The sequence below is a fragment of the Embiotoca jacksoni genome, unplaced genomic scaffold, assembly GCF_022577435.1.
Source record: "Embiotoca jacksoni isolate LCO1_2020_lvr unplaced genomic scaffold, fEmbJac1.0.p SCAF_30, whole genome shotgun sequence".
Taxonomy (NCBI): Eukaryota; Metazoa; Chordata; class Actinopteri; family Embiotocidae; genus Embiotoca; species Embiotoca jacksoni.
Window position 1 is genome coordinate 5502855 of NW_027185382.1, and position 24487 is coordinate 5527341.

Consider the following 24487-nt stretch of genomic DNA (forward strand, 5'->3'; position numbering starts at 1 on the left):
CCTCTCAGGTACACTTCACCTCTCAGGTACACTTCACCTCTCAGGTACACTTCACCTCTCAGGTACACTTCACCTTTCAGGTACACTTCACCTCTCAGGTACACTTCACCTCTCAGGTACACTTCACCTCTCAGGTACATCTCACCTCTCAGGTACACTTCACCTTTCAGGTACACTTCACCTCTCAGGTACATCTCACCTCTCAGGTACATCTCACCTCTCAGGTACATCTCACCTCTCAGGTACACTTCACCTCTCAGGTACACTTCACCTTTCAGGTACACTTCACCTCTCAGGTACATCTCACCTCTCAGGTACACTTCGCCTCTCAGGTACACTTCACCTCTCAGGTACACTTCACCTCTCAGGTACACTTCACCTCTCAGGTACATCTCACCTCTCAGGTACACTTCACCTCTCAGGTACACTTCACCTCTCAGGTACACTTCAGCTCTCAGGTACACTTCACCTCTCAGGTACACTTCACCTCTCAGGTACATCTCACCTCTCAGGTACACTTCACCTCTCAGGTACACTTCACCTCTCAGGTACACTTCACCTTTCAGGTACACTTCACCTCTCAGGTACACTTCACCTCTCAGGTACACTTCACCTCTCAGGTACACCTCACCTCTCAGGTACATCTCACCTCTCAGGTACACTTCACCTTTCAGGTACACTTCACCTCTCAGGTACATCTCACCTCTCAGGTACATCTCACCTCTCAGGTACATCTCACCTCTCAGGTACACTTCACCTCTCAGGTACACTTCACCTTTCAGGTACACTTCACCTCTCAGGTACATCTCACCTCTCAGGTACACTTCACCTCTCAGGTACACTTCACCTTTCAGGTACACTTCACCTCTCAGGTACACTTCACCTCTCAGGTACATCTCACCTCTCAGGTACACTTCACCTCTCAGGTACACTTCACCTCTCAGGTACACTTCACCTCTCAGGTACACCTCACCTCTCAGGTACATCTCACCTCTCAGGTACACTTCACCTTTCAGGTACACTTCACCTCTCAGGTACACTTCACCTCTCAGGTACATCTCACCTCTCAGGTACACTTCAGCTCTCAGGTACACTTCACCTCTCAGGTACACTTCAGCTCTCAGGTACACTTCACCTCTCAGGTACACTTCACCTCTCAGGTACACTTCACCTCTCAGGTACATCTCACCTCTCAGGTACACTTCAGCTCTCAGGTACACTTCACCTCTCAGGTACACTTCACCTTTCAGGTACACTTCACCTCTCAGGTACACTTCACCTCTCAGGTACATCTCACCTCTCAGGTACACTTCACCTCTCAGGTACACTTCACCTCTCAGGTACACTTCACCTCTCAGGTACATCTCACCTCTCAGGTACACTTCACCTCTCAGGTACATCTCACCTCTCAGGTACACTTCACCTCTCAGGTACACTTCACCTCTCAGGTACACTTCAGCTCTCAGGTACACTTCACCTCTCAGGTACACTTCACCTCTCAGGTACATCTCACCTCTCAGGTACACTTCACCTCTCAGGTACACTTCACCTCTCAGGTACACTTCACCTTTCAGGTACACTTCACCTCTCAGGTACACTTCACCTCTCAGGTACACTTCACCTCTCAGGTACACCTCACCTCTCAGGTACATCTCACCTCTCAGGTACACTTCACCTTTCAGGTACACTTCACCTCTCAGGTACATCTCACCTCTCAGGTACATCTCACCTCTCAGGTACATCTCACCTCTCAGGTACACTTCACCTCTCAGGTACACTTCACCTTTCAGGTACACTTCACCTCTCAGGTACATCTCACCTCTCAGGTACATCTCACCTCTCAGGTACATCTCACCTCTCAGGTACACTTCACCTCTCAGGTACACTTCACCTTTCAGGTACACTTCACCTCTCAGGTACACTTCACCTCTCAGGTACACTTCACCTCTCAGGTACACCTCACCTCTCAGGTACATCTCACCTCTCAGGTACACTTCACCTTTCAGGTACACTTCACCTCTCAGGTACATCTCACCTCTCAGGTACATCTCACCTCTCAGGTACATCTCACCTCTCAGGTACATCTCACCTTTCAGGTACACTTCACCTCTCAGGTACACTTCACCTCTCAGGTACATCTCACCTCTCAGGTACATCTCACCTCTCAGGTACACTTCACCTTTCAGGTACACTTCACCTCTCAGGTACACTTCACCTCTCAGGTACACTTCACCTCTCAGGTACATCTCACCTCTCAGGTACACTTCACCTCTCAGGTACACTTCACCTTTCAGGTACACTTCACCTCTCAGGTACACTTCACCTCTCAGGTACATCTCACCTCTCAGGTACACTTCAGCTCTCAGGTACACTTCACCTCTCAGGTACACTTCAGCTCTCAGGTACACTTCACCTCTCAGGTACACTTCACCTCTCAGGTACATCTCACCTCTCAGGTACACTTCAGCTCTCAGGTACACTTCACCTCTCAGGTACACTTCACCTTTCAGGTACACTTCACCTCTCAGGTACACTTCACCTCTCAGGTACATCTCACCTCTCAGGTACACTTCACCTCTCAGGTACACTTCACCTCTCAGGTACACTTCACCTCTCAGGTACACTTCACCTCTCAGGTACATCTCACCTCTCAGGTACACTTCACCTCTCAGGTACATCTCACCTCTCAGGTACACTTCACCTCTCAGGTACACTTCACCTCTCAGGTACACTTCAGCTCTCAGGTACACTTCACCTCTCAGGTACACTTCACCTCTCAGGTACACTTCACCTCTCAGGTACATCTCACCTCTCAGGTACACTTCACCTCTCAGGTACACTTCACCTCTCAGGTACACTTCACCTCTCAGGTACACTTCACCTTTCAGGTACACTTCACCTCTCAGGTACACTTCACCTCTCAGGTACACTTCACCTCTCAGGTACATCTCACCTCTCAGGTACACTTCACCTTTCAGGTACACTTCACCTCTCAGGTACATCTCACCTCTCAGGTACATCTCACCTCTCAGGTACATCTCACCTCTCAGGTACACTTCACCTCTCAGGTACACTTCACCTTTCAGGTACACTTCACCTCTCAGGTACATCTCACCTCTCAGGTACACTTCGCCTCTCAGGTACACTTCACCTCTCAGGTACACTTCACCTCTCAGGTACACTTCACCTCTCAGGTACATCTCACCTCTCAGGTACACTTCACCTCTCAGGTACACTTCACCTCTCAGGTACACTTCAGCTCTCAGGTACACTTCACCTCTCAGGTACACTTCACCTCTCAGGTACATCTCACCTCTCAGGTACACTTCACCTCTCAGGTACACTTCACCTCTCAGGTACACTTCACCTTTCAGGTACACTTCACCTCTCAGGTACACTTCACCTCTCAGGTACACTTCACCTCTCAGGTACACCTCACCTCTCAGGTACATCTCACCTCTCAGGTACACTTCACCTTTCAGGTACACTTCACCTCTCAGGTACATCTCACCTCTCAGGTACATCTCACCTCTCAGGTACATCTCACCTCTCAGGTACACTTCACCTCTCAGGTACACTTCACCTTTCAGGTACACTTCACCTCTCAGGTACATCTCACCTCTCAGGTACACTTCACCTCTCAGGTACACTTCACCTTTCAGGTACACTTCACCTCTCAGGTACACTTCACCTCTCAGGTACATCTCACCTCTCAGGTACACTTCACCTCTCAGGTACACTTCACCTTTCAGGTACACTTCACCTCTCAGGTACACTTCACCTCTCAGGTACATCTCACCTCTCAGGTACACTTCAGCTCTCAGGTACACTTCACCTCTCAGGTACACTTCAGCTCTCAGGTACACTTCACCTCTCAGGTACACTTCACCTCTCAGGTACATCTCACCTCTCAGGTACACTTCAGCTCTCAGGTACACTTCACCTCTCAGGTACACTTCACCTTTCAGGTACACTTCACCTCTCAGGTACACTTCACCTCTCAGGTACATCTCACCTCTCAGGTACACTTCACCTCTCAGGTACACTTCACCTCTCAGGTACACTTCACCTCTCAGGTACATCTCACCTCTCAGGTACACTTCACCTCTCAGGTACATCTCACCTCTCAGGTACACTTCACCTCTCAGGTACACTTCACCTCTCAGGTACACTTCAGCTCTCAGGTACACTTCACCTCTCAGGTACACTTCACCTCTCAGGTACACTTCACCTTTCAGGTACACTTCACCTCTCAGGTACACTTCACCTCTCAGGTACACTTCACCTCTCAGGTACATCTCACCTCTCAGGTACACTTCACCTTTCAGGTACACTTCACCTCTCAGGTACATCTCACCTCTCAGGTACATCTCACCTCTCAGGTACATCTCACCTCTCAGGTACACTTCACCTCTCAGGTACATCTCACCTCTCAGGTACACTTCACCTCTCAGGTACACTTCACCTCTCAGGTACACTTCAGCTCTCAGGTACACTTCACCTCTCAGGTACACTTCACCTCTCAGGTACACTTCACCTCTCAGGTACATCTCACCTCTCAGGTACACTTCACCTCTCAGGTACACTTCACCTTTCAGGTACACTTCACCTCTCAGGTACACTTCACCTTTCAGGTACACTTCACCTCTCAGGTACACTTCACCTCTCAGGTACACTTCACCTCTCAGGTACATCTCACCTCTCAGGTACACTTCACCTCTCAGGTACACTTCACCTCTCAGGTACACTTCACCTCTCAGGTACACTTCACCTCTCAGGTACACCTCACCTCTCAGGTACATCTCACCTCTCAGGTACACTTCACCTTTCAGGTACACTTCACCTCTCAGGTACACTTCACCTCTCAGGTACACTTCACCTCTCAGGTACACTTCACCTCTCAGGTACACACATGAATACTTCCAGGCTGTATCTGTGTTGAAACACTGTTGTTTTTTTAGATGAAGATCGTCTGACGAAGAGGAAGAGCGTCGGAGACGTTGTGTCTCTGCAGATGGACATGGACCCTCAGAACTGTCCTGATACACCACAGGTACCTGTCTGTCTGTCTGTCTGTCAGTCTGTCTGTCCATCTCTGTCTCTGATCGTGTCTCTGTCTCTCTGTAGAAACCTCACACGGAGCAGATCACCTTTGAGACGTTGAAGAACGCTATTGGTAGGCGATCGATTCCTCGTCAATAGTTTGTAATGATGTGAAGCAGATTTAGGACATGTGACCCGTCTGTGCTGACGTCATGTGACCCGTCTGCGTTGACGTCATGTGACCTGTGTGTGTCAGAGGACCGCGGGCCGGTGGAGGAGGAGGAGAGGAGGAGGAGGCTGCAGGTGGTGGAGAGGTTTCAGACGGCGCCCTTTGAGGAAATCGCCGCTCACTGCGGAGCGAGGGTGAGAGCGTCTGTCCTCTGACCAATCAGCCGCTGCTGCACCTGATCGATATGTTTGATTGACAGGTGTGTTGATCAATGACGTGTTCTGTATCTGCAGACGTTGTCTCTTCAGTCCAGACTGGATCAGGTGTTCGACCTCATCATCCGTCCTCCTCCATCTCCGTCCGGACAGACGCCGCCGCGCTCAACACCGCTCTACGAGATGAAGTTCCCCGACCTCTGTGTCTACTAGAGGCAACACAGCAACACACAACAACACACAACAACGCACAACAACGCACAACAACACACAGCAACACACAGCAACACACAACAACGCACAACAACGCACAACAACACACAACAACGCACAACAACACACAACAACGCACAACAACGCACAGCAACGCACAGCAACGCACAGCAACGCACAGCAACGCACAACAACGCACAACAACGCACAGCAACGCACAACAACGCACAACAACGCACAACAACGCACAACAACACACAACAACGCACAACAACGCACAACAACGCACAACAACACACAGCAACACACAACAACGCACAACAACGCACAGCAACGCACAACAACGCACAACAACGCACAACAACACACAACAACGCACAACAACGCACAACAACGCACAGCAACGCACAACAACGCACAACAACGCACAGCAACGCACAGCAACGCACAACAACGCACAACAACGCACAGCAACGCACAACAACGCACAACAACGCACAGCAATGCACAACAACACACAACAACACACAGCAACACACAACAACACACAACAACGCACAACAACGCACAACAACGCACAGCAACACACAGCAACGCACAACAACGCACAACAACGCACAACAACGCACAGCAACGCACAACAACGCACAACAACACACAGCAATGCACAACAACGCACAACAACACACAACAACACACAGCAACACACAACAACACACAACAACACACAACAACACACAGCAACACACAACAACGCACAACAACGCACAACAACGCACAACAACACACAGCAACACACAACAACACACAACAACACACAACAACACACAGCAACGCACAACAACGCACAACAACGCACAACAACGCACAACAACGCACAACAACGCACAGCAACGCACAACAACACACAACAACACACAACAACACACAGCAACACACAGCAACACACAACAACGCACAACAACGCACAACAACGCACAACAACACACAACAACACACAGCAACGCACAACAACGCACAACAACACACAACAACGCACAGCAACACACAACAACGCACAACAACACACAACAACACACAACAACGCACAACAACGCACAACAACACACAACAACACACAACAACGCACAGCAACGCACAACAACGCACAACAACACACAGCAACACACAGCAACACACAACAACACACAGCAACACACAACAACACACAACAACACACAACAACACACAGCAACGCACAACAACGCACAACAACGCACAACAACGCACAACAACGCACAACAACACACAACAACGCACAACAACACACAACAACGCACAACAACACACAGCAACACACAACAACGCACAACAACACACAACAACGCACAACAACGCACAACAACGCACAACAACACACAGCAACACACAACAACACACAACAACACACAACAACGCACAGCAACGCACAACAACGCACAACAACGCACAACAACGCACAACAACGCACAACAACGCACAGCAACGCACAACAACACACAACAACACACAACAACGCACAACAACGCACAACAACGCACAACAACGCACAGCAACGCACAACAACGCACAACAACGCACAACAACGCACAACAACGCACAACAACGCACAGCAACACACAACAACGCACAACAACGCACAACAACGCACAGCAACGCACAGCAACATACAACAACACACAACAACACACAGCAACACACAACAACGCACAACAACACACAGCAACACACAGCAACGCACAACAACGCACAGCAACACACAGCAACACACAGCAACACACAACAACACACAACAACGCACAGCAACGCACAGCAACGCACAACAACGCACAACAACGCACAGCAACGCACAGCAACGCACAACAACGCACAGCAACGCACAGCAACACACAACAGCGCACAGCAACGCACAACAACGCACAACAACACACAACAACGCACAGCAACGCACAACAACGCACAGCAACGCACAACAACACACAACAACGCACAACAACACACAACAACGCACAACAACGCACAGCAACGCACAGCAACGCACAACAACACACAGCAACACACAGCAACGCACAACAACGCACAACAACACACAACAACACACAGCAACGCACAACAACACACAACAACGCACAACAACACACAGCAACACACAACAACGCACAGCAACACACAACAACGCACAGCAACGCACAACAACGCACAACAACACACAGCAACACACAACAACACACAACAACGCACAGCAACACACAACAACGCACAGCAACGCACAGCAACGCACAACAACGCACAACAACACACAGCAACACACAGCAACGCACAACAACACACAGCAACACACAACAACACACAGCAACACACAACAACGCACAGCAACACACAACAACGCACAGCAACGCACAGCAACGCACAACAACGCACAACAACACACAGCAACACACAGCAACGCACAACAACGCACAACAACGCACAACAACACACAGCAACGCACAACAACACACAGCAACGCACAGCAACACACAACAACACACAGCAACACACAACAACACACAGCAACGCACAACAACGCACAACAACACACAGCAACGCACAGCAACGCACAACAACACACAGCAACGCACAACAACGCACAGCAACGCACAGCAACACACAACAACGCACAACAACGCACAGCAACACACAACAACGCACAACAACGCACAGCAACACACAACAACACACAGCAACACACAACAACACACAGCAACACACAACAACGCACAGCAACACACAACAACGCACAACAACACACAGCAACACACAGCAACGCACAACAACGCACAACAACGCACAGCAACGCACAACAACACACAGCAACGCACAGCAACACACAACAACACACAGCAACACACAACAACACACAGCAACGCACAACAACGCACAACAACACACAGCAACACACAGCAATGCACAGCAACACACAGCAACACACAACAACACACAACAACACACAACAACACACAACAACGCACAACAACGCACAGCAACACACAACAACACACAACAACACACAACAACACACAGCAACACACAACAACACACAACAACACACAGCAACACACAACAACACACAACAACACACAACAACGCACAGCAACACACAACAACACACAACAACACACAGCAACACACAACAACACACAGCAACACACAACAACACACAGCAACACACAGCAACGTGCACAGCAACACACAGCAACACACAGCAACACACAACAACACACAACAACACACAGCAACACACAGCAACACACAACAACACACAACAACACACAACAACACACAACAACACACAGCAACACACAACAACACACAACAACACACAGCAACACACAACAACACACAACAACACACAACAACGCACAGCAACACACAACAACACACAACAACACACAGCAACACACAACAACACACAGCAACACACAACAACACACAGCAACACACAGCAACGTGCACAGCAACACAGATCAAAGATGTAGGAAAGGAAACAAGGAAGTAGGAGAGGAGACGAGGAGGAGAGGAGGATTGATTGAAAACATGAGTCTTTGTTTGATTCATTTAGTTAAATGTTTTTCGTGTTGGATTTTATTTTTAGGTTTGGATTAGAGACTGATTGATCAGTGATTGATCAGTGATTGATCAGTGATTGGTCAGTGATTGATCAGTGATTGATTCCTGTTCTGCTTCTGTTAAACTGAAACACTAATAAAACCTAAAGCTTTGATTTCATTGATCATTTGTTGATCACATGATTGTGTGTTTTGTTTGGCTCTGTTAATTTGCTGTGGCTCCTCCCCCTTTTAGGACTCCACCTCCCCGGTGTTTTATTAGGAGGGAGGAGTCAAACAGGAAACAGGAAGTGAGGGGGACCTGCAGAGTACGTCTGGAATCGATCCTCCGAGGTGATTGGCTCTCTCAAACTGAAGCTCCTCCTCTTTGTGTCTGTAACATGCAGCTTCTTTTCTTGGTGCTCTTCTTCGGTGGTGGTTTCTGCTTCCTGTATTGTTCGTTTGTGTGCGGTGAATTGTGGGTAGGATATCAGTGATGCTGCGGGGCTCCAAACAGATCAGTAGCAACATGTGTTTTGTTTTGCTTGCAAACACCTCTTTATGTTTTCATATGATAAATACAGTTATTTACATAAATCAATAAATATCAAAACATCTCCCCTGTCACTCATCATTCAGATCATGTGACAACTGCAGTTTCAGAGCTTTTTATTGGTCACAAGCTTCACTGCCTGCTGATTGGCTGTAAAAAGTTTGCTCCCTCCTCTTCCTCACTTCTGCTGCTGCCCAGTTTTGTTGATGACGTTCTTGAAGAGCGTCATCAGCGGCCGCTGGCTGCGCTCGTCCCAGCTCTTCATGAAGCCGCCGTAGCGTTTGCTGGCCGGCGGCCCGCCCCAGCGGAAGTGCTTCATCTTGTACGAGCCGTCCTTCTTCTCCCGCTGCTCCTCCTCTGCCTCTTCCATCACCTCCTGACCTGCCTCCTCCTCCTCCTCCTCCTCCGCCGCTGCCAGCAGCTCGTTGGCCAACTCCCGCCTCCTCATCTCCCCGGGGAAAACCTCGGCCGACTCCTCCTCCACGCCGGTGGAGGTGTAGACTTTGACCGGGCGGCGTTTCCGGCCGACGGGCTTCCCCCAGCGGAAGTGCTCCATGGAGTAGGAGCGCTTGGCCTGAGGAGAGGAGGAGGAGGAGGAGGAGGAGGAGGGGTCTGATGAAGGAGGAGGTTGGAGATGGGCGGTGCCGGGGATGACGGGGGTCTCAGCGGTGAGGTCAGAGTGACAGAGCTGGATGCACTCCTGCAGGAGAAGAGGAGGAGGAACAGTTCAGGGACCGTTTAAATGATTACGACACGACAACAGAAAGTTGTGTTTTATTGTTTATTAACGCTCGAAGATCTGAAAACATAAAATACTGAAGACGTAAACGTAAAAAAATACTAAATATATTGATAAGAAATAGTCGTGGAGTTTAATGTGCATGTTTGCCAATATTTACGTAGATTTGCTCGTGTTTGTGTGTTTGTTTGCGTACGTTCGAGTATGTTTGCGTAATTTTACATGTTTCCAAATGTTTGTGTTGTTTCAATGGTTGCATGTGTTTGCGTGAATGTATTTGTGTATTATTATTATTTTTTGCGTATATTTGTGTATGTTTGCATATATTTTGTGTGTTTACGTATATTTGTTTGTGTATGTTTGCGTTACCATCATGCTGCTCTCAGAGTTGAGCTCCTGGCAGCTCGGATGCTCCCAGCACTGACTGACAGCTCCTTTGGCCCCGCCCACAACCACCACAGCCACCAAAAGCCACACAGGACACATTCTCCTGTCGACCAATCAGAGAAAAGGACAGATAGATTTAATGTATAATATTAAAAAACAAAACACGTAGACTCAAACTCTTTTTAGTTTTTTTGTTATTTATTTAACATTATTGACATTAAATATAATACAATATAAATAACAAGTAGCTGATTATAGTTGACAAATATGTACTTTTTATTTTATCGTTTTTTAAAATGTATTTAATGTTCTCACTGCACAGTACAGTAAACGTATAGTGTACGTACAGTTGTAATTACAACAAATTATTTGTAGTGGTAGCAGTAAAGTATTTAACAGTATTACATTATGTATATTACTCAGTATTATTGTTAATTAATAAAACTTAGGACGTCGTGTTGATCAAATAAGCCCTGAAACATTAAAGAAAAACTTTTTAAATTCAAAATCAAACCCTGCTGTATACGTCAATATGTTGATATAATGTGTTAATTATTCTTATTTATATCTATATTAATATTATTTAATATTGACTGGCGTCTCCAACATGTTGCTCAACTCCTCAAAGTTTTCACAAATTATTTGTTTTCATCCAGAGCTTCGTCACAACTCATCAAATTACACAGATTTATATTTAAACTGTTAATGATCGGAAATTCATCAGTTAATTTAAAAAGAAAAGCAAAGAGTTTGTAGTTGGTATAATTCAAATATATAATTAATAATTAATTAATGCTTTTGTCAATAATTCATAATAAAAAAAATATTTCTAAAATTAGATATTATAGTTGAAATATAATAAGAATAGAGATTCTGACCACACTTTCCGTCTCCGTCTTCTTTCCTCTTATTGCTGCTGTTTTCTGGTCGTTCGGCCGTTGGTAGATTTTCGTCGCTCCTCTCCTCTTCTGTTGGTTCCAGCGGTCGGACGACTTTTATACTGTTCGCCAAGGACAAACACACACACACACACACATACACACACACACACACACACACACACACACACTCTCACACACACACACACACACACACACACACACACCACTGACAACGTCATCACAAGTATTCATTCATGCCCATAAACACACACTGCTGCATGAAAATGGACAATCAATGAAATCCCCCCACCTCCCCACCCACTCACACTCACACACACACACACTCACACACACACACACACACACACACACACACACACACACACACACACACACACACACACACACACACTTTCCTCCAAGCCTAACTTTTCATTCATTCTCAGTTTTCATTGCTCCGAGAATTGATCGACTTGCATTTTCTAAAAAGTTTGTCTGTTTACTATTTAGAGGTTTTCAGGCTCAAATTGGACGAACAAACAAACAATGAGAAGTAAAAAGAGGAACACGTCGCCTTTAAACTAAAACTAAAAACAACAACATGCAAACAAACATATAAATGTACCAAAGCGGAAGCAGCGCGGCATATAAATCTTGATTTAGCGCCTCAGCGCTGCTGTTGTGTGCTAAATGTCAGATGGCCGGTTGGTCAGATTAACACCGAGGCGGCATGTGGTCATGGGAGGGCAGACGGGATTCAAACCTGCAGGTCAGGTGTACAGTTACCAACCCACACACCTGCTGCAGGGCGACCCTTTTGTGTTGAGTGGTCGGTGTCACTAATGCTTTCATTTAACGGACCATTGGTGGAAGGGCGAGAGAGCGACGCTCATTTTTCAGAAGATGAAGTGAATTTACCTGAAGGATCTGAAAGCAGGACTCATTTACAAACACCTTCCTTACAGATGTCCACACTGGAGAGCTCTTCTAGAACTTTTCTACAAAGCTCCATGTCTAGTGGAATCTTGATAATACTGTTTTGTCCAAGAAACTTCAAAGTTCACCAGCGACCTCTGTAAGGCTCTACATCCTCTTTTTAGAGCTCTACATCCATGTCTCTTTAAGGTCTTTTAGAGGTCTACATCCACCTCTCTTTAAGGTCTTTTAGAGCTCTACATCCACGTCTCTTTAAGGTCTTTTAGAGGTCTACATCCACCTCTCTTTAAGGTCTTTTAGAGCTCTACATCCACGTCTCTTTAAGGTCTTTTAGAGGTCTACATCCACCTCTCTTTAAGGTCTTTTAGAGCTCTACATCCACGTCTCTTTAAGGTCTTTTTAGAGCTCTACATCCACCTCTCTTTAAGGTCTTTTTAGAGCTCTACATCCACGTCTCTTTAAGTTCTTTTAGAGCTCTACATCCACGTCTCTTTAAGGTCTTTTAGAGGTCTACATCCACCTCTCTTTAAGGTCTTTTAGAGCTCTACATCCACGTCTCTTTAAGTTCTTTTAGAGCTCTACATCCACGTCTCTTTAAGGTCTTTTAGAGCTCTACATCCACGTCTCTTTAAGGTCTTTTTAGAGCTCTACATCCACGTCTCTTTAAGGTCTTTTAGAGCTCTACATACACCTCTCTTTAAGGTCTTTTTAGAGCTCTACATCCACCTCTCTTTAAGGTCTTTTTAGAGCTCTACATCCACCTCTCTTTAAGGCTCTTTTTTAGAGCTCTACATACACCTCTCTTTAAGGTCTTTTTAGAGCTCTACATCCACCTCTCTTTAAGGTCTTTTTAGAGCTCTACATCCACCTCTCTTTAAGGCCTTTTAGAGCTCTACATCCACCTCTCTTTAAGGCCTTTTTAGAGGTCTACATCCACCTCTCTTTAAGGCCTTTTTAGAGCTCTACATTCACCTCTCTTTAAGGCCTTTTTAGAGCTCTACATCCACCTCTCCTTAAGGCTCTATGTCTTTTAAGTTTTCTTATTCATGTTTTGAAGTCGAGACGAATGTCAAAGCAGTCGTGACAAAACATTTGTTGGAAACGCAGAGAGACTGAATTGAATGAGTGCAGCTGGTGAACAAATGGCTTCCTGTCCTGATGGTGTGTCGTTGAAACGTCTTTGCTTTGAGTTGGCCATGCCATTACCTCCCTCCTCCTCAACATGTGAGTGTGTTTGTGTAATGGCTTGAATGGAGGTTCAAGGCTGAGAGCAGTCTAATGGGTTTACGTTTACCTGCCTGCCTCCAGATGCTGCTCAATCGGTCCATTAAAAAAACAAAAAATAGCCTTTCAGAGAAATGACTTTACCCCGTCTGAATGAGCTGGAGCACCGACGCTTCGGTTCAGCTGCAGAAATAGCTTTGACAAAAAACGATTTATAAAATCTATACATCTAAAGCCCAAACGCAGCGCGAGCTAAAATCCACGAACGGTTTTGTCTGCTGTTTCCCCTCCCGACACTTACTGGACATATTTAACTCATTTTACACCAAAACATCACAAATTGTCAAAAACCTTTCAAATTTGTTGTTTTCTTTTAGAGTATTCTGATAATTTCCCATTTCTACTGACTCTTCCACCATCCTTCCATCCTCCTCCTCCGATCTGGTCGTGTCTCGGTGGCAGCAGGTGGAGCAGGTCAGTCCAGACCTCCCTCTCCTGGACGATCCCGAGGTGATTGAACCTCGTAGATGATCTACTTTTCACATCAAACTTAAAAAACAGCCACCAATGAGCATCTCTCAAAAATGTATTCTTAAAATGATAAACAGACCTTTAACCGTTAAAATCAGTGGAATCCCTCTTGAACGCACTGCTGTCATCAACCTGTGATTATTTAATGACCAAACTCCATCTTATCTCCAAGACCTTCAGCTTTCAAGCCCCTCTCCTGTGGAGAACCTTTAAAACTTTATTTTTTGAGAAAGATTATAGTTATTCTCCCATGATGCAGTGCGCTTCCCTCCTCTCCCTGCAGGTATCTCTGGAGATGCATGTTTCTGGCCTCACCAACAGCTGATTGTCTCTTTATGCTGTTCTTTTCTCTTTCTGCTCTCCAACCCTCTCTGGGGTTTCTTCCTCTTGAAGGAGGTTTCCCTTCGACTTGTTTCTCATCTCGTGTTGTATTTGTATTGTTTATTTGTTGTGTTCCTCGCTGTGATGTTGTGATGTCTCCATTTTACTCTGTAAAGGTCCCTGAGGTGACTGATGTTGTGATTTGGCTCTATCAATCGATCCAATCAATCCAATCGATCCAATCGATCCAACCGATCCAATCAATCCAATCGATCCAATCAATCAAATCGATCCAATCGATCAATCCAATCAATCCAATCAATCCAATCGATCCAATCAATCCAATCGATGCAACCAATCGATCCAATCAATCCAATCGATCCCACCAATCCAATCGATCCCACCAATCCAATCGATCCAATTGATCCAATCAATTAATCCAATCGATCCAATCAATCCAATCAATCCAATTGATCCAACCAATCAATCCAATCGATCCAATCAATCCAATCGATCCAACCAATCGATCCAATCAATCCAATCGATCCAACCGATCCAATCGATCCAATCAATCCAATTGATCCAACCAATCAATCCAATCGATCCAACCAATCAATCCAATCGATCCAATCAATCCAATCGATCCAACCAATCAATCCAATCGATCCAATCAATCAATCCAAACGATTCAACCGATCCAATCGATCCAATCAATCCAATCAATCCAATTGATCCAACCAATCAATCCAATCGATCCCACCGATCCAATCGATCCAATTGATCCAATCAATCCAATTGATCCAACCAATCAATCCAATCGATCCAATCAATCCAATCGATCCAACCAATCGATCCAATCAATCCAATCGATCCAACCGATCCAATCGATCCAATCAATCCAATTGATCCAACCAATCAATCCAATCGATCCAATCGATCCAATCAATCAATCCAATCGATCCAATCGATCCAATCGATCCAATCAATCCAATCGATCCAACCAATCCAATCGATCCAATCGATCCAATCAATCCAATCGATCCAATCAATCCAATCGATTCAACCGATCCAATCGATCCAATCGATCCAACCAATCCAATCGATCCAATCAATCAATCCAATCGATTCAACCGATCCAATCGATCCAATCAATCCAATCAATCCAATCGATCCAATCAATCCAATCGATCCAACCGATCCAATCGATCCAATCAATCCAATTGATCCAACCAATCAATCCAATCGATCCAATCAATCAATCCAATCGATCCCACCGATCCAATCGATCCAATCAATCCAATCGATCCAACCAATCCAATCAATCCAATCGATCCAACCAATCAATCCAATCGATCCAATCAATCAATCCAATCGATTCAACCGATCCAATCGATCCAATCAATCCAATCAATCCAATCGATCCACTGCCCCACAGGCTAAATTTACCTTCCTGGCGCGCATGACGCGCGCGTGACGTGTCCGAGCACGTTGAGGAGGCGGAGCCACAGTTAGCTGCACTGTAAACAGTAGCTACCAGCTAACCTCACATGAACACAGCGGTTTTAAAACGTGAATAAACAGCGAACAGCTGCAGAAGCAGAATGGGTACGTGCTCACAATTGCTCTTCGTTCATTTCCAGTCTTTTAATGAGGACTTCTACTTGTTTTGTTGGGCTGATTAGCAAACGTTAGCCAGCTAGCTCAACTTCTGCGGTTGGATCAGTTCGATGTGAACTCCATTTAAAAACCTGTCATTTTAAAAGCATCACAGCTCGTTAAAAAGTGACATGTTTTCTGAAAATATCCTGACAGGTGGATATGAATCGGTTGGAGTTGGACTTTAATTCGGCGTATTTGAATAAAAGTTAAATAAAACTCAAACTTGTCAGCAGTCAGATGCGTAACGTGATCTCCAGTAGTGGTTTATTCATCTGTAATCATCTGAGAGACAAACCTTGTTTTTATATGGTTCATAGTGTTTTTATTTGGAACAGTGAACACTTTTATTCAGCAACAACCAGCAGTCAGATGTGAAGCTCGAAGGTTTAATAAGTATCTGGTGGAAGTCTGCTCACCTGGTGGAAGAACCCGGTGCAAGAACCCGGTGGAAGAACCCGGTGCTGCTCACCTGGTGTAAGAACCTGGTGGAAGAACCCGGTGCAAGAACCTGGTGGAAGAACCCGGTGCAAGAACCTGGTGTAAGACCTGTTGGTCGTGGAGGTGTGTAAGGACCTGTTGGTCGTGGAGGTGTGTAAGACCTGTTGGTCGTGGAGGTGTGTAAGACCTGTTGGTCGTGGAGGTGTGTAAGACCTGTTGGTCGTGGAGGTGTGTAAGGACCTGTTGGTCGTGGAGGTGTGTAAGACCTGTTGGTCGTGGAGGTGTGTAAGGACCTGTTGGTCGTGGAGGTGTGTAAGGACCTGTTGGTCGTGGAGGTGTGTAAGGACCTGTTGGTCGTGGAGGTGTGTAAGGACCTGTTGGTCGTGGAGGTGTGTAAGACCTGTTGGTCGTGGAGGTGTGTAAGGACCTGTTGGTCGTGGAGGTGTGTAAGGACCTGTTGGTCGTGGAGGTGTGTAAGGACCTGTTGGTCGTGGAGGTGTGTAAGACCTGTTGGTCGTGGAGGTGTGTAAGGACCTGTTGGTCGTGGAGGTGTGTAAGGACCTGTTGGTCGTGGAGGTGTGTAAGACCTGTTGGTCGTGGAGGTGTGTAAGACCTGTTGGTCGTGGAGGTGTGTAAGACCTGTTGGTCGTGGAGGTGTGTAAGACCTGTTGGTCGTGGAGGTGTGTAAGGACCTGTTGGTCGTGGAGGTGTGTAAGACCTGTTGGTCGTGGAGGTGTGTAAGACCTGTTGGTCGTGGAGGTGTGTAAGACCTGTTGGTCGTGGAGGTGTGTAAGGACCTGTTGGTCGTGGAGGTGTGTAAGACCTGTTGGTCGTGGAGGTGTGTAAGGACCTGTTGGTCGTGGAGGTGTGTAAGGACCTGTTGGTCGTGGAGGTGTGTAAGGACCTGTTGGTCGTGGAGGTGTGTAAGGACCTGTTGGTCGTGGAGGTGTGTAAGACCTGTTGGTCGTGGAGGTGTGTAAGGACCTGTTGGTCGTGGAGGTGTGTAAGGACCTGTTGGTCGTGGAGGTGTGTAAGGACCTGTTGGTCGTGGAGGTGTGTAAGACCTGTTGGTCGTGGAGGTGTGTAAGGACCTGTTGGTCGTGGAGGTGTGTAAGGACCTGTTGGTCGTGGAGGTGTGTAAGACCTGTTGGTCGTGGAGGTGTGTAAGGACCTGTTGGTCGTGGAGGTGTGTAAGGACCTGTTGGTCATGGAGGTGTGTAAGGACCTGTTGGTCGTGGAGGTGTGTAAGGACCTGTTGGTCGTGGAGGTGTGTAAGACCTGTTGGTCGTGGAGGTGTGTAAGACCTGTTGGTCGTGGAGGTGTGTAAGGACCTGTTGGTCGTGGAGGTGTGTAAGACCTGTTGGTCGTGGAGGTGTGTAAGGACCTGTTGGTCGTGGAGGTGTGTAAGTACCTGTTGGTCGTGGAGGTGTGTAAGGACCTGTTGGTCGTGGAGGTGTGTAAGGACCTGTTGGTCGTGGAGGTGTGTAAGACCTGTTGGTCGTGGAGGTGTGTAAGGACCTGTTGGTCGTGGAGGTGTGTAAGGACCTGTTGGTCGTGGAGGTGTGTAAGGACCTGTTGGTCGTGGAGGTGTGTAAGGACCTGTTGGTCGTGGAGGTGTGTAAGACCTGTTGGTCGTGGAGGTGTGTAAGGACCTGTTGGTCGTGGAGGTGTGTAAGGACCTGTTGGTCGTGGAGGTGTGTAAGGACCTGTTGGTCGTGGAGGTGTGTAAGGACCTGTTGGTCGTGGAGGTGTGTAAGACCTGTTGGTCGTGGAGGTGTGTAAGACCTGTTGGTCGTGGAGGTGTGTAAGGACCTGTTGGTCGTGGAGGTGTGTAAGACCTGTTGGTCGTGGAGGTGTGTAAGGACCTGTTGGTCGTGGAGGTGTGTAAGTACCTGTTGGTCGTGGAGGTGTGTAAGGACCTGTTGGTCGTGGAGGTGTGTAAGGACCTGTTGGTCGTGGAGGTGTGTAAGGACCTGTTGGTCGTGGAGGTGTGTAAGGACCTGTTGGTCGTGGAGGTGTGTAAGGACCTGTTGGTCGTGGAGGTGTGTAAGGACCTGTTGGTCGTGGAGGTGTGTAAGGACCTGTTGGTCGTGGAGGTGTGTAAGGACCTGTTGGTCGTGGAGGTGTGTAAGGACCTGTTGGTCGTGGAGGTGTGTAAGGACCTGTTGGTCGTGGAGGTGTGTAAGACCTGTTGGTCGTGGAGGTGTGGCACCATTGACACACCTGAATAAGTTATCATTTACAGGAACACCTCCTTCGCCTGCATGCCTGATAGGACTGAAGGGTGTTTGGAGGTTTCACCATGTTAACATTACTGAACAAGAGCAGGACCCTGAAACGTCACTTCCTGTCCTCATGTCCTCCCCTGCAGCCTCCCCTCTCCCCCTCTCCTCCCTGCGCCTCCTCGTCCCTCCTCTGCGCCTGCTGACGGCGGCGATGTGGCAGGTCGCGCGGCAGCAGTGCGTCAGGCACTACGGGATGCTGGATGACTTCGTTGCCCTGGTAACCGAGGCTGTCCCTCAGCTGCTGACGGACAGGCAGAGGAGTCTGCTGCTGCTGGCTCTTCGGGCCAAGGTGGGCGCTTTATGAGCTGTTCTTCAGGAAGTCCTGACAAAAATGATCAAGTTGAAGCACTTCCTCCGTGAACGTGAAACCCGGACTGTGTTCTCTCTTCAGGTGACCCTCTCTGACCCCGGTGCGGCCGTCCTCCACCCCCCCCTGGATGGGATTCACCCCGTCTCCGAGGTAACGGTTCAAACTGCATCCACGTGGTGTGTGTTTCAGTGGAGAGGTCAATCTGGAACTGGTCATGTGATCGTTTGAAGGCTCTCTGACTGGACTTGTGTGTAAACACGTGACCAGATACGTGATTCTAGGACACGGTTTGGAGGTAAAGAGGCGGTTTGTGTTTTTCTCAGCAGCTGGATGAGGAGGTGGATGGATGTGGTTCTGCTCTGCTGACCCTCACCAACAGACTGTCGCAGAGTCCGGTCGACACTCGGCGCGTCGTGCAGGTCAGAGCTGCAGCCGCAAACCAGCAGCTCTGTGCAGCGATTCATGATTCCACCGTCAGCCTGTGTGTCTGTGTGTTTACCCTGCAGGAGGTGTTTAACCAGAGTTTTGACTCCGCCCTAGAGTCCCTCATATCAGACTTCCTGTCCAGGGTCGAGCAGCTGTTCCCCGTCCCCGACTTCAAACAGGTGCTCGGTGAATCTTCCACACAGCCACTGCACTACAGTTCCCATGATGCCTTTCTAGGAAGAAATGAGCGTCTGATCCCTTAAAATCTGTCTGCTCGATCAAATTTAGATGCACAGAAATGGAAGCCAGGTTAATACCTCTGAGGGCCACTAGGGGCTGTCTCCAAAAACCCTTTTGCTGAAGTGAAATGGTGTCACAAGCAACATTCGCTCCTTCTGAGTCCAGTTTTATTTCCACATCTAACGTGTCCTCTTTATCCGACAGACGGCCTCCTGGCTCGATGCTGCCCCTGCTGGTCTGGAGGACTGTCTGCAGCAGGCGGAAAGGGAGGATCTGAGGGAGCTGCTGACCAATCAGAGCTGTTTACTGGGACGAGCAACAACCACAGGTAGAAGATCACCCAATCAAAAGGAAACAAACGCAGGTTCGATGATCTGAGCTGTTTAATTGTTTTCTGCAGTGCGATGTGACGCTGAGAAGACGCTCCTCTCCGCCTGGTCCCACCCACTCTTCACCAAACTGACCAATCCCGACCCGCATCCGTCAGACGCGGACGTCCTATCAGACGCTCTCCCTGATGTGGGGAGTCCTCTGCAGCTGGACGTGGAGCTGGTGAAGGTGGAGGTGGTGGTGACGACGGAGGACGAACAGGAGGACGTAGAGGAGACCGTGATTGGTGAGACAGTCTCGTCGGTGGAGCAGGAGGCGTCCAATCAGAGCTCAGCAGCGGGTAGTGACGAATGTTCGGTCACAGCTGTGGTCCTTGGGGTGGACAGGTAAGACACAAGATCTGGTCCTGGACCCTCCAGAGTCCTCACGCACCTTTTTAACCATCACCTTGTTCCTGACAGGTCAAAGGACTCACCTGGAAACTTTGCTGACCAATCAGAAGAAGCAGGTAACACGCACACACGCACACACACACACACACACACACACACACATGAACTGAAGTAATCAATTAAAACTTTCTGCCTGTCTCCACAGTCGACCAATCAAGTCGCTCCTATTCTGAGGTCACAGCTAACGCTCTGTTCGGCATTTCCCATAATTCCCAGCGGGTGGCTCACAAGTGTCCTCGGTGTGGCAAATGTTTCATCTACCGCTCTCAGGTCAGAGTCGCATGTCGTTATTAACAGTCACTTCAGTGTAGCTTTAGACTTCATTGAGCCCGCAGTGGGGAAATTTAGTAATGTATAACCATACATTACTAAATTGTGTGACCGTGGACAGTCGTTGCTATAGCAACAGAAACAGCAAGCGTGGTTTTAATGGATTTCGGCGATCTGTCTGCAGGTGATCCGCCACATGCGCAGCAACAGGTCCTGCCGATCAGCCTTGACGACGACGGCGGTTCGAGACCTGCAGATTCAAGCCGTCGGTGGTGACGAAGAGCCCCGCCCCCCGGAGCCCCGCCCCCCGGAGCCCCGCCTCCCAGAACCTCGCCCTGTCAAGGTCCACTCCTGCTTTCAGTGCAACGCCGGCTTCAAAACCAAAGCGGAGCTCCTGTCGCACCAGCGCACCCACAGGGCGCGCCCCGTCTACCACTGCGGCCAGTGTGACAAGGAGTTCCACCACCTGTCCAGTCTGACCAACCACAAGCAGACGCACCTGGACAAGGGAGGCTTCACCTGCAGCCGCTGCGACAAGGTGTTTGAGTCGGCCAAGGAGAGGGACGCCCACCGGCTGCAGCACCGGCTGCCCGACCTCACCTGCACCGTCTGCGACCAGACCTTCGGCTCCCAGACGCAGCTGCTGCGACACCTGCAGACGCACTCGGTGGAGGGCGCCGACCCGTGCTACAACTGTCGCTTCTGTGACCAGACCTTCTCAGGTAACGTGTTGAGATGGACCGAGGACGGATCTTTAACTCTTAATCTGCTGGAGTCGCATTCATTTGAAGAACTGTTGGTCCTGGGCGTAAGAAGGAATAATCACAGGTGCATTAACTGCAGCGTTTCTGTCTGCAGGAGTGACGCAGCTTCGTATCCACCAGCGCACGCACACCTTCCGCTCGTATCAGTGCGACCAGTGCAGCAAGACGTACGGCTCGCTGACCGGCCTGCACTCCCACCGGGCGAGCCACTCCACCGAGAGCCGCTTCCTGTGCTCGCAGTGCGGCAAGCGCTTCAAGACCCGCGACGGCCTGGAGGGCCACCTGAGGACGCACACCGGGGAGCGACCCTACCGCTGCCCCTACTGCCCCAAAGACTTCACCGCGCTCGCCGGCCTCAACGTGCACGTGCGGCGGCACACCGGAGAGCGGCCGTACGTGTGCACAGTGTGCGGGAAGGGCTGGCCGTCCGGAGGCGACCTCCAGAAGCACATGAGGACGCACACGGGCGAACGGCCCTACGTCTGTCAGGACTGTGGGAAGGCCTTCTCCATCTCCTGCCACCTGACCGAGCACCGCAGGATACACACCGGTAAGACAGGAAGCTGAGGACAGGACAGGAAGCTGATCACAGGACAGGAAGCTGAGGACAGGACAGAAAGCTGAGGACAGGGCAGGAAGCTGAGGACAGGACAGGAAGCTGATCACAGGACAGGAAGCTGAGGACAGGACAGAAAGCTGAGGACAGGGCAGGAAGCTGAGGACAGGACAGGAAGCTGATCACAGGACAGGAAGCTGAGGACAGGACAGGAAGCTGAGGACAGGACAGGAAGCTGATCACAGGACAGGAAGATGAGGACAGGACAGGAAGCTGATTACAGGACAGGAAGCTGAGGACAGGACAGGAAGCTGATCACAGGACAGGAAGCTGAGGACAGGACAGAAAGCTGAGGACAGGGCAGGAAGCTGAGGACAGGACAGGAAGCTGAGGACAGGACAGGAAGCTGAGGACAGGACAGGAAGATGAGGACAGGACAGGAAGCTGATTACAGGACAGGAAGCTGAGGACAGGACAGGAAGCTGATTACAGGACAGGAAGCTGAGGACAGGACAGGAAGCTGAGGACAGGAGAGGAAGCTGAGGACAGGACAGGAAGCTGATCACAGGACAGGAAGCTGAGGACAGGACAGGAAGGTTAAAGGACAGGAAAGTTTTCAATAGGTCATTTTCTGGTTTGAGGTGAAAGTTCAGCTCCGAGTCGGTCGATGCTTTCTGACGTAGAGAATCTTTAGCTTCCTATTTCGTTCTGTTTTGAACCCGACTGACTTTCCGTCTGTTTTCCAGGAGAGAAGCCGTTCTCGTGTCCGGAGTGTGGGAAGTGTTTGAGGAGGAAGTTTGACCTGAAGAAACACATGTTGTCCCACAGCAACGTCCGTCCCTACGCCTGCGTCTACTGCCCCAAGAGCTACACCCGCAAAACTCACCTGAACAGACACCTGCTGACGCACAGGACTGCTGACGGAGAGGTGGAGGTGGTGGAGGCGGCCGACGACGCCTGACCTCAAACTGACGAGTCCAAAGAACTGTTCTGTTTGTAGGAACATCTCAGTCCGGATCGGCGCTCCTGCAGAGAGAGAATCAATCACCTGTATTGATCTCTCAGCCGTGGTGATGCAGTTTGAGAAGGAACAACGTGTTCTCATCCAGCCTTCTTCTTTACAAAGCTGAGTGATGCGACGCTGATTTGAGCAGAAATTTATTGTGAAGTTCGAACTAGAATTTGATTTTGGTCTGTTTTCCATCGTTATAAGCAGAAAAAACACGTGGAAACAATTAATAAATCTACCAGAATATCAATGAGATCTGTTTTATTTCACTGTGAACTGAATCTTTGAGAGGGTACCGATGAAATGATGAGAAAGGTTCCGGCTCACGGCTGCATCACCACATGACGATAGGGTGACTTGGATTAAACAGGAAGGGACTGCAGCGGCGGGACGTCCGCCACACAGCAGGTAAGTGGAAGAAGTCCATCCTCACCGCAGACAGTTTTCTTCATTTAAAGTTGAGAAAATGACTAAAACCTGATAAATGACATTTTCTCTTGGCTGCCGTCAGCAGAACTTTAATGACTGAATCGGTGTTTTGCTGCTCGTCAACGTTCAGGTCGCCATATTCCTGTTTTGTACAACTACAGCTGGGAAGCACCAACAGTAACTGACTGGAGTAACAACGGTCGATCAATAAGTGCTGTTGAACCGTGGCCTCGAGGACCAGAAGGACTGTTGAGGTGTCGGTGACTTTAATAATGTACGATCTCCGTCGTTGCGTCTGCCTTCTGCTCCGGGATCATTTGGAAAAACTACAAATGTAAACCTCTCTGACTCGTGTTTCCGTGTGAACTTCAACCACCCGGTGATGTTTGGTTTCCAGGTTTTGTATCTGTCCTCTGATTCTATAAAAGCTCTTCTGTATTGTGACATCTGTTATTTTTACAGGTTGTGGTGAGACTTTAATCAGACCAGAGGCGAGGTGGTA

General features: G+C 48.5%; 3 protein-coding genes across 8 annotated transcripts in view; 2 read left to right on the plus strand and 1 right to left on the minus strand.

Moving 5' to 3' along the window:
• Positions 1 to 5713, plus strand: part of LOC138207028 (protein EFR3 homolog B-like) — an 18270-nt gene extending 12557 nt beyond the window's left edge. Inside the window, exons 20-23 of the mRNA XM_069164009.1 lie at positions 4962 to 5053; positions 5128 to 5176; positions 5300 to 5406; positions 5506 to 5713. Coding sequence (XP_069020110.1) covers positions 4962 to 5053; positions 5128 to 5176; positions 5300 to 5406; positions 5506 to 5640 — 383 coding nt within the window. The 3' untranslated portion in view covers positions 5641 to 5713. The remainder of the gene's footprint in view (positions 1 to 4961; positions 5054 to 5127; positions 5177 to 5299; positions 5407 to 5505) is intronic.
• Positions 5714 to 9897: 4184 nt separating this feature from the next.
• LOC138207031 (pro-opiomelanocortin) lies at positions 9898 to 11888 on the minus strand. The gene is made up of 3 exons (XM_069164013.1): positions 11803 to 11888; positions 10907 to 11027; positions 9898 to 10498 (listed from the first exon to the last, which is right to left on the minus strand). The coding sequence occupies exons 2-3, from the start codon at positions 11021 to 11023 to the stop codon at positions 9977 to 9979; spliced, it is 639 nt and encodes a 212-aa protein (XP_069020114.1). The 5' UTR covers positions 11024 to 11027; positions 11803 to 11888; the 3' UTR covers positions 9898 to 9976.
• Positions 11889 to 16318: 4430 nt separating this feature from the next.
• LOC138207195 (zinc finger protein ZFMSA12A-like) lies at positions 16319 to 24429 on the plus strand. 6 transcript variants are annotated; one of them, XR_011179010.1, is made up of 12 exons: positions 16319 to 16422; positions 19286 to 19488; positions 19591 to 19659; positions 19833 to 20114; positions 20380 to 20503; positions 20576 to 20891; positions 20967 to 21013; positions 21103 to 21227; positions 21412 to 21949; positions 22086 to 22541; positions 23294 to 23964; positions 24116 to 24429. XR_011179010.1 is itself a non-coding variant. In XM_069164258.1 (12 exons), the coding sequence occupies exons 1-12, from the start codon at positions 16419 to 16421 to the stop codon at positions 23506 to 23508; spliced, it is 2292 nt and encodes a 763-aa protein (XP_069020359.1). In that variant the 5' UTR covers positions 16319 to 16418; the 3' UTR covers positions 23509 to 24429. The 6 variants fall into 6 exon arrangements, 5 of the variants coding, with proteins under 5 accessions (XP_069020359.1, XP_069020357.1, XP_069020358.1 ...); XM_069164258.1 differs by having other exon boundaries at positions 19833 to 19928; positions 20016 to 20114; positions 23294 to 24429; XM_069164256.1 differs by having other exon boundaries at positions 23294 to 24429.
• The last annotated feature ends 58 nt before the right edge of the window (positions 24430 to 24487 follow it).

What these genes read in the sequence shown, in the direction of transcription:
- LOC138207195 (XM_069164256.1), top strand. An exon ending in CCGTCCCCGACTTCAAACAG is followed by an intron (nt 20,115 to 20,379) that starts GTGCTCGGTGAA and finishes TTTATCCGACAG; the next exon opens with ACGGCCTCCTGGCTCGATGC. An exon ending in TGACCAATCAGAAGAAGCAG is followed by an intron (nt 21,014 to 21,102) that starts GTAACACGCACA and finishes CTGTCTCCACAG; the next exon opens with TCGACCAATCAAGTCGCTCC.
- LOC138207031 (XM_069164013.1), bottom strand. Translation starts at nt 11,023, where the DNA reads ATGTGTCCTGTGTGGCTTTTGGTGGCTGTGGTGGTTGTGGGCGGGGCC. An exon ending in ACTCTGAGAGCAGCATGATG is followed by an intron (nt 10,499 to 10,906) that starts GTAACGCAAACA and finishes CTTCTCCTGCAG; the next exon opens with GAGTGCATCCAGCTCTGTCA.